We start from the raw sequence: 18560 nt of genomic DNA on the forward strand, positions 1-18560 counted from the left end.
TCACCAAAGCCCCATATACTACCCACCACTGCGGCCTTGTATGCTCTCGTTGGCTGGCCCTCGCTTCATACTCGTCGCCAAACCCACTGACTCCATCCAGGCCATCTACAAGTCTCTGCTAGGTAAAGCCTCGCCTTATCTCAGCTCACTGGTCACCATAGCAGCACCCACCCGTAGCACGCGCTCCAGCAGGTATATCTCTCTGGTCACCCCCAAAGCCAATTATTCCTTTGGCCGCCTCTGTTTCCAGTTCTCTGCTTCCAATGACTGAAACGAACTGCAAAAATCACTAAAGCTGGAGACTCTTACCTCCCTCAGTAGCTTTAAGCACCATCTGTCAGAGCAGCTCACAGATCACTGCACCTGTACATAGCCCATCTGTAAATAGCCCATCCAACTACCTCATCCCAATACTGTATTTATTTATTTTTCTTGCTCCTTTGCACCCCAGTATCTCTACTTGCACATTCATCTTCTGTACATTATACATTTCCAGTGTTTAATTGCTATATTGTAATTACTTCGCCACCATGGCCTATTTATTGCCTTACCTCTCTTATCCTACCTCATTTGCACATGCTGTATATCGACTTTTCTACTATATTATTGATTGTATGTTTGTTTATTCCATGTGTAACTATGTGTTGTTGTATGTGTCGCACTGCTTTGCTTTATCTTGGCCAGGTCGCAGTTGTAAATGAGAACTTGTTCTCAACTAGCCTACCTGGTTAAATAAAGGAGAAATAAAATAAATGTAAAAAACACATAAGAGTCATTGGACGAAGGTGTCTTCGGGAACGGGGAGTTTTGTTTAAAGCGCCGGTGCTCGGTCTGAACATTAACATGCAGCATAAGGACCTTAACTCTGATATGAGGGAGAAAACATTCTCAATTGATACACACCTTTATAGGGTTTGGGTTAGTGTTCCCACAATGCCATTTCTCAATGTTACAGTGAGTGTTTATGGAAGACAGACGGAAGACAGAGGGAACGTCTGTGTGGAATGGAAGAAGGACGCCAGAAATGTGTTGTCACTGAAAAACACTGTCTTCTGCAACTGTGATAAAGCAGGTTAAAACAGTGTACAGTAAGTGGATATTTAGCTTTTCTTTTTTTATGTGATATGAAAGTAAAGGGCTTTATGTTTCTAGAATTGTATCACAATTGAGAATCGATTCACATTTAGATGGAGTATTTAGCTGTTTTGGCTGCCAGAGCCAGTCCACCTCTGAAAATAACATACAAGGTCCTTGAACCTTAACCTGTTTAGGATAGGGGGCAGTATTTTCACGGCCGGATAAATACGTACCCAATTTAATCTGGTTATTACTCCTGCCCAGAAACTAGAATATGCATATAATTATTTGATTTGGATAGAAAACACCCTAAAGTTTCTAAAACTGTTTGAATGGTGTCTGTGAGTATAACAGAACTCATATGGCAGGCCAAAACCTGAGAAGATTCTATACAGGAAGTGCCCTCTCTGACCATTTCTTGGCCTTCTGTAGCCTCTTTATCGAAAATAGAGGATCTCTGCTGTAACGTGACATTTTCTAAGGCTCTCAGAAGGCGCCAGAACGGGGAATGATGACTCTGCAGTCCCTGGGCGAAAAACAGTAGGGCTTTTGGAAAGTGGCTTTTGGAAAATGACATATTCGGCCAGCGCGTATCGTGACAAAACATTTCTAAATATTCCATTACCGTACTTCGAAGGCACTTCCCATATAGAATCTTCTCCGGTTTTGGCCTGCCATATGAGTTCTGTTATACTCACAAACACCATTCAAACCGTTTTAGAAACTTTAGGGTGTTTTCTATCCAAATCAAACAATTATATGCATATTCTAGTTTCTGGGCAGGAGTAATAACCAGATTAAATCGGGTACGTTTTTTATCCGGCCGTGAAAATACTGCCCCCTATCCTAAACAGGTTAATACAGAGTACTGGTGAGTCCTTAATCCACCCACTCCGTTTACTGAAATGCAATACATTTAGGATGGTTATTGGCTTGTAGAGAGAAAACGGTTCTTTCTACCTGTCTCAGCTATAGTGGGGTGGGAAAGACTCAGTAGGGTCTCTACTAACCAAATATGTTTAGTTTTTGGAGGGGGACTGTGTCATACATATCCAGCAGCACTTTGTTCTCCACTCCCTCCATAGACCCGGATGCAATATACAGTAATAGACTGTACATGGGATACAAAAGCCAGCAGCAGGCCATGCAACCCAGCCCACTTCCTATTTGCTTAGTAGACACCCTGGTGTGTATTTTCTCTCTTACAGAACAATATTCTCAACATACCATTTAACATTTACATTTAAGTCATTTAGCAGACGCTCTTATCCAGAGTGACTTACAAATTGGTGCATTCACCTTATGATATCCAGTGGAACAACCACTTTACAATAGTGCATCTAGATCTTTTTTTGGGGGGGGTTAGAAGGATTACTTTATCCTATCCCAGGTATTCCTTAAAGAGGTGGGGTTTCAGGTGTCTCCGGAAGGTGGTGATTGACTCCGCTGTCCTGGCGTCGTGAGGGAGCTTGTTCCACCATTGGGGTGCCAGAGCGGCGAACAGTTTTGACTGGGCTGAGCGGGAACTGTGCTTCCTCAGAGGTAGGAAGGCGAGCAGGCCAGAGGTGGATGAACGCAGTGCCCTTCTTTGGGTGTAGGGTGTCGACATTGTATTTTTTTCATTGTTGGAAGCTTATATACATTTGTTATTTTTATTTGTTTATTTGTTTTGAAATGCGGGCCTTTTATTTCTGAAGGTTAATATTACCATACGGAAGTGACGTCGTAGTTTGTGTTGCTGGCAGAACAGTAATAACACTTCTCATTCCAGCCAGTGAGCGCTTCGGTATAAAACCTCGATAGGCTGCTGCAAAAAGTCATTTTAACGTCGTTGTTCGTCTGTGTTTACAATAAACTCGGTGCTGTATTCTGTACTACCTTGTTCGTGAAAAGGTACAACATGGCAATGAAATTGGCTTACTGGGATATTCGCGGGGTAAGGAATTAATAGTATTATTTGTTTTTCTGCACGCAGTTGCATAGTTGGTATGAACAGCGTTTTCCCCATTCATTTGTGTGCCTGTCGTGCTAGGTTATAGTAACGGTACTTTGTTTCCAATATTCGGCGTGATTTCAAGCTGTTCATAATAGTTGGATACAATTATTGTCATGCAGTGCACATGTCTAATTGTTTGAATCGAGAAATTGCTATTGTGTTACATTTTCAAAGACTCGAATAGAAAAATGTGTGTTATGTAACTATAAATTGCCGACTTGCAGCACGTGTTTACTTTGTTAAAAATTCTCAACCTGCTTGTCTGAGGGGAAAAAAATGTAACCTGCAATTTGTTCAAACGTAATCGTCACGTGTCAGTATATCAGATTGTCAATATGAAATATTTTAGATTTAGCTCACACACACACACACACACACCCTGCTATTTAAATGTTCATAGTATAGTCGCAGTGTCTCATCCATGATATGAGGACCTCTGGCAGAAAAGTTTGATATGTGCCATATATATATATTTTCTTTCTAAATAGCTTGCTCAGCCCATTCGTCTGCTCCTGGAGTACACTGACACTAAATATGAGGACAAGTTCTACACCTGCGGAGAAGGTATATTTTAATTAGTTGAATTCCTAAAGGGAAAAATATCAAGTTGAGAACATTAAAGTTCTAACTTTGTCGAACTGTCTCTCTGTAGCCCCAAACTATGACAAAAGTTGCTGGTTTGATGAGAAGCACAAACTGGGAATGGACTTCCCCAACGTAAGTAGCCCTATGTATAATATGCTGAACGAACACACGCTGCTGCTACCGTACCAACTGTGACTGTTGCCGTGTTTTCCCCCTAGCTGCCCTATCTGGAGGACGGAGACAGGAAGATTGTCCAGAGCAATGCCATCATGAGATACATCGCACGCAAGCACAACCTCTGTACTGTCTGATAAACTGCACTCAAGCACAACCTCTGTACTGTCTGATAAACTGCACTCAAGCACAACCTCTGAACTGTCTGATAAACTGCAATCAGGCCATTCAGAGTGGCTTTATTGCTCTAGTGCTACACCACAGTACTTTACACACACACACACACACACACACACACACACAACTAGGCTACGACTAGACCACGGAATTGCCATATCTCTGTTCTGTACGTTTTTAGTTGAGAATATAAATGTTCTATTGTCTTCTCTTGTGTGATATTTTTTATTTTTTTGTAGGTGGGGAGAGCGAAGACGAGAAGGTTCGTGTGGACATTCTTGAGAATCAGGCGATGGACTTCCGGAACGGCTTTGTGATGATGTGCTACACAGACTTTGTAAGTGACAACCTTACACTTTGACTGGGGTGGGTATAATTTGTGGAAAGTTCCAACAGGAATCTATTCCAAAAACTTCGTAAATGACAAGGTTGCCAAAAAAACAACGCATGCAAAGCTGTATAGCGGCAGAATAAGATACCGGGTAGGGAGTGGTCTATTTCATTGCGTTTTTCACTCATCATGTTTATTCCGAAAAATGTCTGTCCTCACTCTGGTTGCCTATAGACAAACATTAAGAATAAGCTACGTGGTGAGTTGATGCCTATTCGGCAGCTAGTTAGCTAGGTTTGTATGCGTTGCTACTTTGTATGCGTTGTTGGTTGGCAACCTTTTACTTTACGTTTTTTGGAACAGATTCCTGTTGGAACGTTCCACAAATTATACCCACCCCTTTGACTGACCTCTTGAATATTATTCCAAAGACTCACTTGATAATAGGCGACCCAATAGACTTTGTAAGTCACAGCCTTGGACATTGACGCATCACTCAAGACTTATTTCACATCACTTTCTAAATGAAACTTCATCGTTATGGACTTTTAGTTTGCACTGGCCACTGCCTTTTTTCTTTAAAAATAAATAAATATAGTACCAGTCAAAAGTTTAGACACCTACTCAGTCAAGGGTTTTTATTTTTACTATTTTCCACATTGTAGAATAATAGTGAAGACATCAAAACTATGAAATAACACATGGAATCGTTTAGTAACCATAAGTGTTAAACAAATTACAGCTTTGCACACTCTTGGCATTCTCTCAACCAGCTTCATGAGGTAGTCACCTGGAATGCATTTCAATTAACAGGTGTGCCTTGTTAGTTAATTTGTGGAATTTCTTTCCTCAATGCGTTTGAGCCAATCAGTTGTTGTGACAAGGTAGGGTGGTATACAGAAGAGAGCCCCATTTGGTAAAAGACCAAGCCCCATTTGGTAAAAGACCAAGCCCCATTTGGTAAAAGACCAAGCCCATATTGGGGCGGCAGGGTAGCCTAGTGGTTGAGTGTTGGACTAGTAACCGAAAGGTTGCAAGTTCGAATCCCCGAGCTGACAAGGTAAAAATCTGTCGTTCTGCCCCTGAACAAGGCAGTTAACCCACTGCCATTGAAAATAAGAATTTTGCCTAGAAACTTGCCTAGTTAAATAAAGGTTAAGTAAATAAATATTATGGCAAGAACATCTCAAATAAGCAAAGAGAAACGACAGTCCCTCATTACTTTAAGACATGAAGGTCAGTCAATCCGGAAAATTAAGAACTTTGAAAGTTTCTTCAAGTGCAGTTGCAAAAACCATCAAGAACTACGATGAAACTGGCTCTGATGAGGATCGCCACAGGAAAGGATAAGTTCATTAGAGTTACAAGCCTCAGAAATTGCAGCCCAAGTAAATGCTTCAGAGTTCAGATAACAGACACATCTCAACACCTGATGAGTCCAAATTTGAGAACGTTGGTTCCAACCGCCTTGTCTTTGTGAGACGCAGAGTAGATGAACGGTTCTCCGCATGTGTGGTTTCCCACCGCGAAGCATGGAGGTGTAATGGTGTGGGGGTGAAGCTGGTTGAGAGACTTCCAAGAGTGCCTTTACAGCTTTGCAAAATATATTTTAATTTAACACTTTTTGGTTACTACATGATTCCATATGTGTCATTTCATAGTTTTGTTGTCTTCACTATTATTCTACAATGTAGAAAATAGTAAAAAATAAATAAAAACCCCTGAATGAGTAGGTGTGTCAACCTTTTGACTGGTCCTGTATATCTGTAAGTACCAAAGACTGACTCTGCCAATGTAACAGAGTTAGATGCAGTCTGGGATCTTAAGCACTTACAAATTCGTAACATTGTAAGAAATGTAAAAAAAAAAAAAATTGCAGGACGTAACATATCATACGGAATGGATGACATAGTGCACAATTTTCAGGGACCCGTTTTGGCTCGTGAGCACTACTTTTGAAGTGATACAAAAGCTCTGGAGCATCACTTTAAGAAGGTACCATAAACTCACTCCACAGGTAGCTTGAAATGGAGCTATCGAATTATTATTATTATTATTATTATTATTATTATTTTTTTTTTTTAAATAGTTTTAACGGTGGTTACATTGTCAAGGAGGGCAGTAGGGCTGCACGATATGGGCAAAACATTTAGTTGCGATTACATTTTTTGGACTAAATATTGCGATTTGCTATTTGACTTGCGATTATACATGCAACTACCAAAATAAAGGAAACCCCAGCAGTGTCTTAACAGGGCATTGGGCCACCACGAGCCAGAATGGCGTCAATGCACCTTGGCATAGATTCTACAAGTCTCTGGAACTCTGGTGTCGCAACCCTCCAATAATCTTCAATGAGAAATTCCATAATTTTGTTTTGTTGATGGAAACCGCTGTCTCAGGCACCACTCCAGAATCTCGCATAAGTGTTAAATTGGGTTGATCTGGTGACTGAGACCGTGGCATATGGTTTACATCGTTTTCATGCTCATCAAACCATTCAGTGCCCTGTGGATAAGGGTTGTTGTCATCCTATGGGGGTATAGCCATGGTAGCCAAAATAATGCCCTGCCCAGTATTTTTATACATGACCCTAAGCATGATGGGATGTTAATTGCTTAATTAACTCAGGAACAACACCTTTGTGGAAGCACCTGCCTTTAATATATACTTTGTATTCCTCATTTACTCAAGTGTTTCCATTATTTTGGACAGTTACCTGTAGTTTAAAACACTGAATGTTGGAATCAGAAATATAACAATTTTTAAATTAAGAGGCAGTGGAAAGCAGCATCCTTGTTTGGAACAATCGGTTGTCTGCATTTGACCTAACACAACATCATGCTAACTTCTCGTGAATTTAACCGCGGGGAGGAGGAACTGAGCTGCTTGGGGGGGGCGGGGCTTGGTGTGGGACGCAGCCTCAAGAGGAGAGATGGAGAGACGACAGAGTAAACTATTAAAAACGGATGTTACACGCAGCTGAGTGGCAGCAAAAATATATATTGCATACGATATAGATGGGTTAGTTGACAACGTCACAAACAACGCTTCAATGGGGCAGACGTTTGTGAGTTGTGATTCTGGATGGTCACCAACCATGAGAAGAAACTGCTGTGAGGTACTGTGGCTCTTTTTGAGAGACTTCATGTCCATGCTAATGTGGAAAATTCACTAGCTAGCTAACCAACAACTGCTAACAATGTATTTGAGACAAGTGTCTACAGTCTAAGCCAACCCAGTCCTTCTTTTTTTGCCCCATAGTTTCACACTGTTTCGTTTAAACAACCAACCCGTCTATGGATCTCTTGTAATTATGGATATTGTTGTTTCGATGTGATCTGGGTTTGCAGCCAGCTATAAGGACCTCGTGCTACTCACCCGATTTCATAACAGTACAATACCTTCCTATGTTCTAGTTTTCATTCCCCAAGACTCATCTTGATACTGAGTGACCCTAGATCATCTGGAGTATAACTCCCCGCCTGAATTCTCCCGCAGGACAAGATGAAGCCAGGCTACACAGAGAGACTTCCCGGAACACTGAAGCAGTTCTCGGAGTTCCTAGGAACCAGGAAGTGGTTTGCTGGTGACACGGTATGATGCACTTCCATTAGCTAGTCACTGCAGTGAGACACGTAATGCACCAATGGTGCCAGCCAGGAGAGAAGACGCTCAGTCTCTGGAAAATGAATAATTGCTCTGTTGCTTCCCCTCAATCAGATCACCTTTGTGGACTTCATCATGTATGAGCTTTTGGATCAACATATAATGTTTGACTCCAAGTGCCTGGATGACTTCAAGAACCTACAGGAACTTGTAGACCGCTTCGAGGTCAGGATTGTAATTTTGTATATTGGGGATTATTATGATTACCTCTTGCTGTTTTTATTAAAGCCCATTGTAACTGAAAGGGTTCCCTTTCAATTCGAAGGATTAAAAAAATAAAAATACAAATCTACACAGAATAAGATGATACCCGCTGCTTTAAACTTCTGTTGTTGACTCCACTGACTTGAAGCTGAATTCTCTTTCTCAACAGGCTCTGGAGAAGATTGCAGCCTACATGAAGTCTAGCCGCTTCATAAAGACTCCTGTCAATAACAAGATGGCCAAGTGGGGCAACAAGAAAGAGTAAAGAAACCAATGACTGGAAAACATTGATCATATTATTAGATATAGGAGAGTTAGTTCTGTACCCACTGGGGTCATGGGACCTGTAAAGACATCTAGGAGTATGCTGGATGAACCATTTGATAGACTAGCTACGCTAAGGTTTACACAGGCAGCCCAATTCTGTTCTTTAATCCCATTTATAGTGTCAAAATATCAGAATCTGGCTGCTGGTTGAGTATTGGCATGGAGGAAAATTTATACAAGTCTTTGGAATTGAGTAACTAATGTTTGAATGGCTAAAAGCATTTACTGTCCTGACATATGATTTTGTTTTGTACTTTTTTGGGGGGGGGGGGGGTACTAAAAGCAGAAATGTTTAAAGTGATAATTAGAACCTTTTTGAATTAATAAAAATGATGTTTTTCATTAAATGTCAGTGTCATCACTTTATTTAAGGTGAATGCACCAATTTGGAAGTCGCTCTGGATAAGAGCGTCTGCTAAATGACTTAAATGTAAATGTATTCTCAGGATGATGTTACCCGAATATGCAAAATATATTGTTTTCATGATACGAGCAAAGGGGAAACTATTACATATATCTCATTGTCCAATGTGTGAACATTGAGGACACTTTGAAGCTTGTCAATTTGTTCCTTCATTCTTGGAATGTGGATATTCAGAATTACTGAAATAAACTGTACAATCCAACATGTGGCTCACAAGTGGCTAGGAGTATTAAGTCAAATTAACAAAGTAATTACATCCGTTTGGCTACTCATTTGTATTGCTTAAGTCATCGCTCCATTCTACGGGACGTCTATAAAATTATAAGGTTAAATAGTTCTTCCTCCGTAGGCTCTTGGTTATTTGTGACGAGTCAGTCTAAGGGCCATAGCCGTCGGATTCACTGGAAAGCTGCTGTCGACAACATGGAAAAGACTGGTTGTCATTTATCTCCCTCACAGATGATGCATTTCCTTTATCTTGAATTTGTCAGTAGTAGAAATGACCCGAAACACACCCAAACACTTAGATAAATATAGCTTGCTCAGTCCATGAGGTACAGTATTTCTGTGTGTGGGCCTGTTATGCTACAGCTATGGAGGACTTGATGGCCTGCAGCTGAAAGAACACTCTTCCTACATTTACATTTAAGTAATTTAGCAGACGCTCTTATCCAGAGCGACTTACAAATTGGTGCATTCACCTCATGATATCCAGTGGAACAACCACTTTACAATAGTGCATCTAAATCTTTTAAGGGGGGGGTAGAAGGATTACTTTATCCTATCCCAGGTATTCCTTAAAGAGGGGGGGTTTCAGGTGTCTCCGGAAGGTGATGCAGCACTCCTCTGGACACACCGTCCTCATCTCTGGTCATCCCTAGGAGTAGAGCACCGTTCAGCACGGCCAGGCTATGAACAGTTCTGACAACACAGAGCCGTTTATGAAGCCTTCATAAACACATCCAACATCTCATCTCTGGTCATCCATAGCAGTAGACAACATAAAATGTTATTTAGTAGTGTTCCTCTACCTCTGGTCTGCAGACTTGTTCTAGTCCGTACCATGTCCCTGCTCCTTGAGACTAGTTTGACAGTGCTAGTTTTAATGTAAGCAGTCCTCCTAAGGAGAAAACACCATACCTTAGCTGCTCCCTCATTCGTCAGTTGCTTGCCGATCTGTGGTAAAAAAAAAAAAAAAGAGTGCATGTGATGTCTTACATTTTGGAGAAGGACTTGTACTCCAGCCATGCTTTAACATCTGGAGGTCTGGACTGGAGGGAATCGCACCTCCTGGTCCTCATCCCAGAATTCCCCTCCATCCCGAGGCTCCAGAACATTCTTGGCAACATGACCCTCCTTACCATGTTCACTACGGACTCTCCACCTCTGCCCTGACTTGTCCATTACCTAGAAGAAGGAAAAAGAACATACACTCAGTGTATAAAATATTAGGAACACCTTTCTTTGACAGACTGACCAGGTGAATGCTATGATACCTTATTGATGTAACTTGGCAGTCTGACGGACAAATCTGGGTTTGACGGATGCCAGGAGAATGCATAGTGCTAACTGTAAAGTTTGGTGGAGGAGGAATAATGGTCTGAGGCTGTTTTTCATGGTTCGGGCTAGGCCCCTTAGTTCCAGTGAAGAGAAATCGTAATGCTACAGCAAACAATTACATTCTAGATGATTCTGTGCTTCCAATTTTGTGGCAACAGTTTGGGGAAGGCCCTTTCCTGTTTCAGGATGACAATGCCCCCATGCACAAAGTGAGGTCCATAGAGAAATGGTTTGTCAAGATCAGTGTGGAATAAATTGATTGGCCTGCACAGAGCCCTGATCTCAAGTTTGGGCAAGACCAAACATTGAACGGGGTATGGTAGTAGATGCCTGGAGAACCTGTTTGGGTGTGTCAAGAATGGCAATGCCGCTGGGATTTTCACGCTCAACAGTTTCACCTGAATACACATACCAAACATGACTATAATGCATTTTTCTCTTCTATAAACCACTGAGTTTATTTTTCACTAATCGCAGAACCCATAACCCATAGAAATAGCACTTATGGAATCATGTAGTAACCAAAAAAAGTGTTAAACAAATCAAAATATATTTTAGATTTTAGATTCTTCAAAGTAGCCACCCTTTGCCTTGATGAGAGCTTTGCACACTCTTGGCATTCTCTCAACCAGCATTGTGAGGAATGCTTTTCCAACAGTCTTGAAGGAGTTCCTACATCTCCTGAGCACTTGTTGACTGGTTTTCCTTCACTCTGCGGTCCAACTCATCCAAAACTCATCTCATTTGGGTTGAGGTTGGGTGATTGTTGAGGCCAGGTCATCTGATGCAGCACTCCATCACTCTCCTTCTTGGTCAAATAGCCCTTACACAGCCTGGAGGTGTGTTGGGTCATTGTCCTGTTGAAAAACAAATGCTAGTCCCACAAAGCGCAAACCAGAAGGGATGGCGTATCGCTGCAGAATGCTGTGGTAGCCATGCTGGTTAAGTGTGCCTTGAATTCAAAATAAATCACCAACAGTGTCACCAGCTAAGCACCCCCACACCATCACACCTCCTCCTCCATGCTTCACGATTGGAACCATACATGCGGAGGTCATCCGTTCACCTACTCTGTGTCTCACAAAGACACTGCGTTTGGTTCAAAAATCTCAAATTTGGATTCATCACACCAAAGGACAGATTTCCACCGCTCTAATATCCATTGCTTGAGTTTATTGTCCCAAGCAAGTCTCGTCTTATTATTGGTGTCCTTTAGTAGTGGTTTCTTTGCAGCAATTCAACCATGGCCTGATTCACTCAGTCTCCTCTGAACAGTTGATGTTGAGATGTCTGTTACTTGAACCCTGTGAATCATTTATTTGGGCTGCAATTTCTGAGGCTGGTAACTCTAATAACCTTATCCTCTGCAGCGGAGGTAAGTCTGGGTTTTTCCTTTCCTGTGGCGGTGCTCATGAGAGCCAGTTTCATCATAGCGCTTGATGGTTTTTGTGACTGCACTTGAAGAAACTTTCAAAGTTCTTGACATTTTCTGGATTGACTGACCTTCATGTCTTAAAGTAATGATTGACTGTCATTTCTCTTTGCTTATTTGAGCTGTTCTTGCCATAATATGGACTTGGTCTTTTACCAAATAGGGCTATCTTCTGTATACCACCCCTACCTTATCACAATACAACTGATTGGCTCAAATGATTTAAAGAAAGAAATTCCACAAATTAAATTTTAACAAGGCACACCCGCTAATTGAAATGCATTCCAGGTGACTACCTCATGAACCTGGTTGAGAGAATGCCAAGAGTGTGCACATCTGTCATCAAGTCAAAGGGTGGCTACTTTGAAGAATCTCAAGTATAAAATACATTTTGATTTGTTTAACACTTTTTTGGTTACTACATGATTCTATACGTGTTATTTCATAGTTTTGATGTCGTCACTATTATTCTACAATGTAGAAAATAGTAAAAATAAAGATAAACCCTTTATGAGTAGGTGTGTCCAAACTTTTGTGGAAAAAGTACCCAATTGTCATACTTGAGTAAAGGTATAGATACCTTAATAGAAAGTTACTCAAGTAAAATACTACTTGAGTAAAAGTCTAAAAGTATTTGGTTGTAAATATATATATAAGTATCAAAAGTAAATGTAATTGCTAAAATATACTTAAGTATCAAAAGTAAAAGTATAAATTGTTTCAAATTCCTTCTACTGAGCAAAGCAGGCAGCACCATTCTCTCTTTTAAAAATGTATGGATTGCCAGGGGCACACTCCAACACAGAAATAATTGACAAAAGATGCATTTTTGTTTAGTGAGTCTGCCAGATCAGAGGCAGAAGGGATGACCATGTGTTGTCTTGATAAGTGTGTGAATTGGACCATTTTCCTGTCCTGCTAAGCAGTACTAAGTACTTGTGGATGTCAGGTAAAATGTATGGAGTAAAAAGTACATTATTTTCTTTAGGAATGTAGTGAAGTAAAAGTACTCAAAAATATAAATAGTAAAGTAAAGTACAGATACCACAAGAAACTACTAAAGTAGTAATTTAAAGTATTTTTACTAAAGTGCTTAACACCACTGCTGGTACTATATATATATACTGCTCAAAAAAATAAAGGGAACACTAAAATAACACATCCTAGATCTGAATGAAAGAAATAATCTTATTAAATGCTTTTTTCTTTACATAGTTGAATGTGCTGACAACAAAATCACACAAAAAATAATCAATGGAAATCCAATTTATCAACCCATGGAGGTCTGGATTTGGAAAACCACACTACAGGCTGATCCAACTTCGATGTAATGTCCTTAAAACAAGTCAAAATGAGGCTCAGTAGTGTGTGTGGCCTCCACGTGCCTGTATGACCTCCCTAAAACGCAACCTTTCGGTTACTGGCCCAACACTCTAACCACTAGGCTTCCTGCCGCCCCTATTTGATCTCCACAGGATAGTCTGTCACCAGTATTCCATACAGACAGAGACGATACAGACACACAACACACAGTCATATCTGTTATTGACAACACATCTAATTACAGAGACAGAAACCTTGGTCTCCATTTACAAACAACAATATATACATTTTGATACATTGTACATTGTTTGGAGACAGGTGACAGTTAGCTACCTTGGTCTCGACGTCGTCGAGATGGAGGCGTCTTCCCTGGACCTCCAGGATCATCTCCTGTCCCCAGACCAGGCATTTGGAGGCATCCTCCCTGGACCTCCAGGATCATCTCCTGTCCCCAGACCAGGCATTTGGAGGCATCCTCCCTGGACCTCCAGGATCATCTCCTGTCCCCAGACTAGGCATTTGGAGGCATCTTCCCTGGACCTCCAGGATCATCTCCTGTCCCCAGACCAGGCATTTGGAGGCATCTTCCCTGGACCTCCAGGATCATCTCCTGTCCCCAGACTAGGCATTTGGAGGCATCTTCCCTGGACCTCCAGGATCATCTCCTGTCCCCAGACCAGGCATTTGGAGGCATCTTCCCTGGACCTCCAGGATCATCTCCTGTCCCCAGACCAGGCATTTGGAGGCATCTTCCCTGGACCTCCAGGATCATCTCCTGTCCCCAGACCAGGCATTTGGAGGCATCTTCCCTGGACCTCCAGGATCATCTCCTGTCCCCAGACCAGGCACTTAGCCTCCAGTCATCCAGGCTGCGCTCCTCCTGGCCCAGTCCAACTCACACGCAAAACAGGTCCTAGAATGGAATAGAATAGAATGTGAACAGGAGCTGCTAAGCAGAGTTGTAGGGAGACATAACTCCTATTCTACATGACGGAAAAATCATACCAGATCCACACAATATATTTCAATCTGAATTTTCATAATTAACCTTACCTACACCCTGCACTGGAAGTTGTACGGTTGTTTGTTCATTGTTTCTGAATTCTCCTTCCTTTGAGCTAAAATATTGAATTGAATCATTAGGTCTAGTGCTTATTGAAAGATTGAATTGAATCATTAGGTCTAGTGCTTATTGAAAGATTGAATTGAATCATTAGGTCTAGTGCTTATTGAAATATTGAATTGAATCATTAGGCCTAGTGTTTATTGAAATATTGAATTTAATCATTAGGTCTAGTGCTTATTGAAATATTGAATTGAATCATTAGGTCTAGCGCTTATTGAAGTATTGAATTGAATCATTAGGTCTAGTGCTTATTGAAGTATTGAATTGAATCATTAGGCCTAGTGCTTATTGAAAGATTGAATTGAATCATTAGGCCTAGTGCTTATTGAAATATTGAATTGAATCATTAGGCCTAGTGCTTACCAAAATGATTCCCTCATTGGGTAAACAAGATTGAGGTGTGAACTGTGAACTCACTGTATATGGACTTGGCACTGGGCCTGGACCATACTGAACCTCTGAGAGGGAGGATCCTCCTGAGAGAACCCTCTACAACACACACGTCAACCAGTACGGACTCTTCTGTGTACTTATAGGCACTACAACATTACTATATGTCGTCTGACACTAGATCAACAAGCATCTGTGAAGTGCACTATACCAGTATCAACAAAAAGTTGAAAACAGCTGGACTAAGGGAGTTGTAGGATTGCAGAGTAGACTGTTGTAACAGTTTTCTGTGGATACCCTTGATATTAGGTGCTAGATCATATTATTTTTTTAATTTTTTAATTTTTATTTCACCTTTATTTAACCAGGTAGGCAAGTTGAGAACAAGTTCTCATTTACAATTGCGACCTGGCCAAGATAAAGCAAAGCAGTTCGACAACATACAACAACACAGAGTTACACATGGAGTAAAACAAATATACAGTCAATAATACAGTAGAAAAATAAGTCTATGTACAATGTGAGCAAATGAGGTGAGATAAGGGAGGTAAAGGCAAAAAAGGCCATGGTGGCAAAGTAAATACAATATAGCAAGTAAAACACTGGAATGGTAGATTTGTAGTAGAAGAAAGTGCAAAGTAGAAATAGAAATAATGGGGCGCAAAGGAGCAAAATAAAATAAATAAAATAAATAAATACAGTAGGGGAAGAGGTAGTTGTTTGGGCTAAATTATAGATGGGCTATGTACAGGTGCAGTGATCTGTGAGCTGCTCTGACAGCAAGGTGCTTAAAGCTAGTGAGGGAGATAAGTGTTTCCAGTTTCAGATATTTTTGTAGTTCGTTCCAGTCATTGGCAGCAGAGAACTGGAAAGAGAGACGGCCAAAGGAGGAATTGGCTTTGGGGGTGACCAGAGAGATATACCTGCTGGAGCGCGTGCTACAGGTGGGTGCTGCTATGGTGACCAGTGAGCGGAGATAAGGGGGTACTTTACCTAGCAGGGTCTTGTAGATGACCTGGAGCCAGTGGGTTTGGCGACGAATATGAAGCGAAGGCCAGCCAACGAGAGCGTACAGGTCGCAGTGGTGGGTAGTATATGGGGCTTTGGTGACAAAACGGATGGCACTGTGATAGACTGCATCCAGTTTGTTGAGTAGGGTATTGGAGGCTATTTTGTAAATGACATCGCCAAAGTCGAGGATCGGTAGGATGGTCAGTTTTACGAGGGTATGTTTGGCAGCATGAGTGAAGGATGCTTTGTTGCGAAATAGGAAGCCAATTCTTGATTTAACTTTGGATTGGAGATGTTTGATGTGAGTCTGGAAGGAGAGTTTACAGTCTAACCAGACACCTAGGTATTTGTAGTTGTCCACATATTCTAAGTCAGAACCGTCCAGAGTAGTGATGCAGGACAGGCAGGCAGGTGCGGGCAGCGATCGGTTGAAGAGCATGCATTTAGTTTTACTTGTATTTAGGAGCAGTTGGAGGCCATGGAAGGAGAGTTGTATGGCATTGAAGCTCGTCTGGAGGGTTGTTAACACAGTGTCCAAAGAAGGGCCAGAAGTATACAGAATGGTGTCGTCTGCGTAGAGAGACTCACCAGCAGCAAGAGCAACATCATTGATGTATACAGAGAAAAGAGTCGGCCCAAGAATTGAACCCTGTGGCACCCCCATAGAGACTGCCAGAGGTCCGGACAACAGGCCCTCCGATTTGACACACTGAACTCTATAAGAGAAGTAGTTGGTGAACCAGGCGATGCAATCATTAGAGAAACCAAGGCTATTGAGTCTGCCGATGAGGATGTGGTGATTGACAGAGTCGAAAGCTTTGGCCAGGTCAATGAAAACGGCAGCACAGTATTGTTTCTTATCGATGGCGGTTACGATATCGTTTAGGACCTTGAGCGTGGCTGAGGTGCACCCATGACCAGCTCTGAACCCAGATTGCATAGCGGAGAAGGTGCGGTGGGATTCGAAATGGTCGGTAATCTGTTTGTTGACTTGGCTTTCGAAGACCTTAGAAAGGCAGGGTAGGATGGATATAGGTCTATAGCAATTTGGGTCAAGTGTCCCCTCCTTTGAAGAGGGGGATAACAGCAGCTGCTTTCCAATCTATGGGAATCTCAGACGACACGAAAGAGAGGTTGAACAGGCTAGTAATAGGGGTCGCAATAATTTCGGCAGATAATTTTAGAAAGAAAGGGTCCAGATTGTCTAGCCCGGCTGATTTGTAAGGGTCCAGATTTTGCAGCTCTTTCAGAACATCAGCTGAATGGAGTAGCTGTAGGGGGTGCAGTGCTGTTGACTGCAGTAGGGGTAGCCAGGTGGAAAGCATGGCCAGCTGTAGAAAAATGCTTATTGAAATTCTCAATTATAGTGTATAGTGTATTATATTATTCTCAATTATATTCTCAATTATCACTACTGTCTTTCCTTGACCGGATCTAGCAACCCACTTAATAATCAACACAATGACACTACAGGTGTATTCTGTACCTCAGTTGAGATTACAGGTGTATTCTGTACCTCGGTTGAGATTACAGGTGTATTCTGTACCTCGGTTGAGATTACAGGTGTATTCTGTACCTCGGTTGAGATTACAGATGCATTCTGTACCTCGGTTGAGATTACAGGTGTATTCTGTACCTCGGTTGAGATTACAGGTGTATTCTGTACCTCGGTTGAGATTACAGGTGTATTCTGTACCTCGGTTGAGATTACAGGTGCATTCTGTACCTCGGTTGAGATTACAGGTGTATTCTGTACCTCGGTTGAGATTACAGGTGCATTCTGTACCTCGGTTGAGATTACAGGTGTATTCTGTACCTCGGTTGAGATTACAGGTGTATTCTGTACCTCGGTTGAGATTACAGGTGCATTCTGTACCTCGGTTGAGATTACAGGTGCATTCTGTACCTCGGTTGAGATTACAGGTGCATTCTGTACCTCGGTTGAGATTACAGGTGCATTCTGTACCTCGGTTGAGATTACAGGTGCATTCTGTACCTCGGTTGAGATTACAGGTGCATTCTGTACCTCGGTTGAGATTACAGGTGCATTCTGTACCTCGGTTGAGATTACAGGTGCATTCTGTACCTCGGTTGAGATTACAGGTGCATTCTGTACCTCGGTTGAGATTACAGGTGCATTCTGTACCTCGGTTGAGATTACAGGTGCATTCTGTACCTCGGTTGAGATTACAGGTGTATTCTGTACCTCGGTTGAGATTACAGGTGTATTCTGTACCTCGGTTGAGATTACAGGTGTATTCTGTACCTCGGTTGAGATTACAGGTGCATTCTGTACCTCGGTTGAGATTACAGGTGCATTCTGTACCTCGGTTGAGATTACAGGTGTATTCTGTACCTCGGTTGAGATTACAGGTGCATTCTGTACCTCGGGTTGAGAGGAAAACGGCCTGCTACTACTCCCAAAACATGTTTTAAATCGTGACGTCACCAATCTGCAAAGGTCACGATAGTGCATCAGCAGGTGTTGTGAAACAAGAGTGGACACATCATAGGACAGGAAGGAATGTTTCCTCTGCTGTACACCACATCACAGAACGTTGACTGGAATGATCATTCAACTCTAGTTCTATGGAAGCCTCACTCCCCTTTACTTCTGAGTAATCAGTATTAAAAGCTGAGCTGCCTATTAGGATTCCAGAATTTATTCAGTATATGACTGAATAAATTAAGTAAGACAGTGGTTAATCACTACCAATGGATTGGTTTGAGTCTATCATAGCGGTTGTCCATTTC

The 18560-nt window shown here is 41.7% G+C and overlaps 1 protein-coding gene across 1 annotated transcript; it reads left to right on the forward strand.

Annotated features, from left to right (window-relative positions):
- The first annotated feature begins 2832 nt into the window (after positions 1–2832).
- Positions 2833–8887, forward strand: LOC115168693 (glutathione S-transferase Mu 3). Its single transcript, XM_029724189.1, has 8 exons — positions 2833–3013; positions 3562–3637; positions 3726–3790; positions 3877–3958; positions 4249–4346; positions 7842–7937; positions 8064–8174; positions 8383–8887. Exons 1-8 carry the CDS (start codon positions 2978–2980, stop codon positions 8476–8478), a joined length of 660 nt encoding a protein of 219 aa, XP_029580049.1. The 5' UTR covers positions 2833–2977; the 3' UTR covers positions 8479–8887.
- The last annotated feature ends 9673 nt before the right edge of the window (positions 8888–18560 follow it).

Source organism: Salmo trutta, chromosome 30, assembly GCF_901001165.1.
Source record: "Salmo trutta chromosome 30, fSalTru1.1, whole genome shotgun sequence".
NCBI classification, from domain to species: domain Eukaryota; kingdom Metazoa; phylum Chordata; class Actinopteri; order Salmoniformes; family Salmonidae; genus Salmo; species Salmo trutta.

Coding starts and splice junctions, on each gene's coding strand:
- LOC115168693 (XM_029724189.1), top strand. CDS start 2,978: ATGGCAATGAAATTGGCTTACTGGGATATTCGCGGG. Junction 3,638..3,725: donor GTTCTACACCTGCGGAGAAG/GTATATTTTAAT, acceptor GTCTCTCTGTAG/CCCCAAACTATGACAAAAGT. Junction 4,347..7,841: donor TGATGTGCTACACAGACTTT/GTAAGTGACAAC, acceptor ATTCTCCCGCAG/GACAAGATGAAGCCAGGCTA.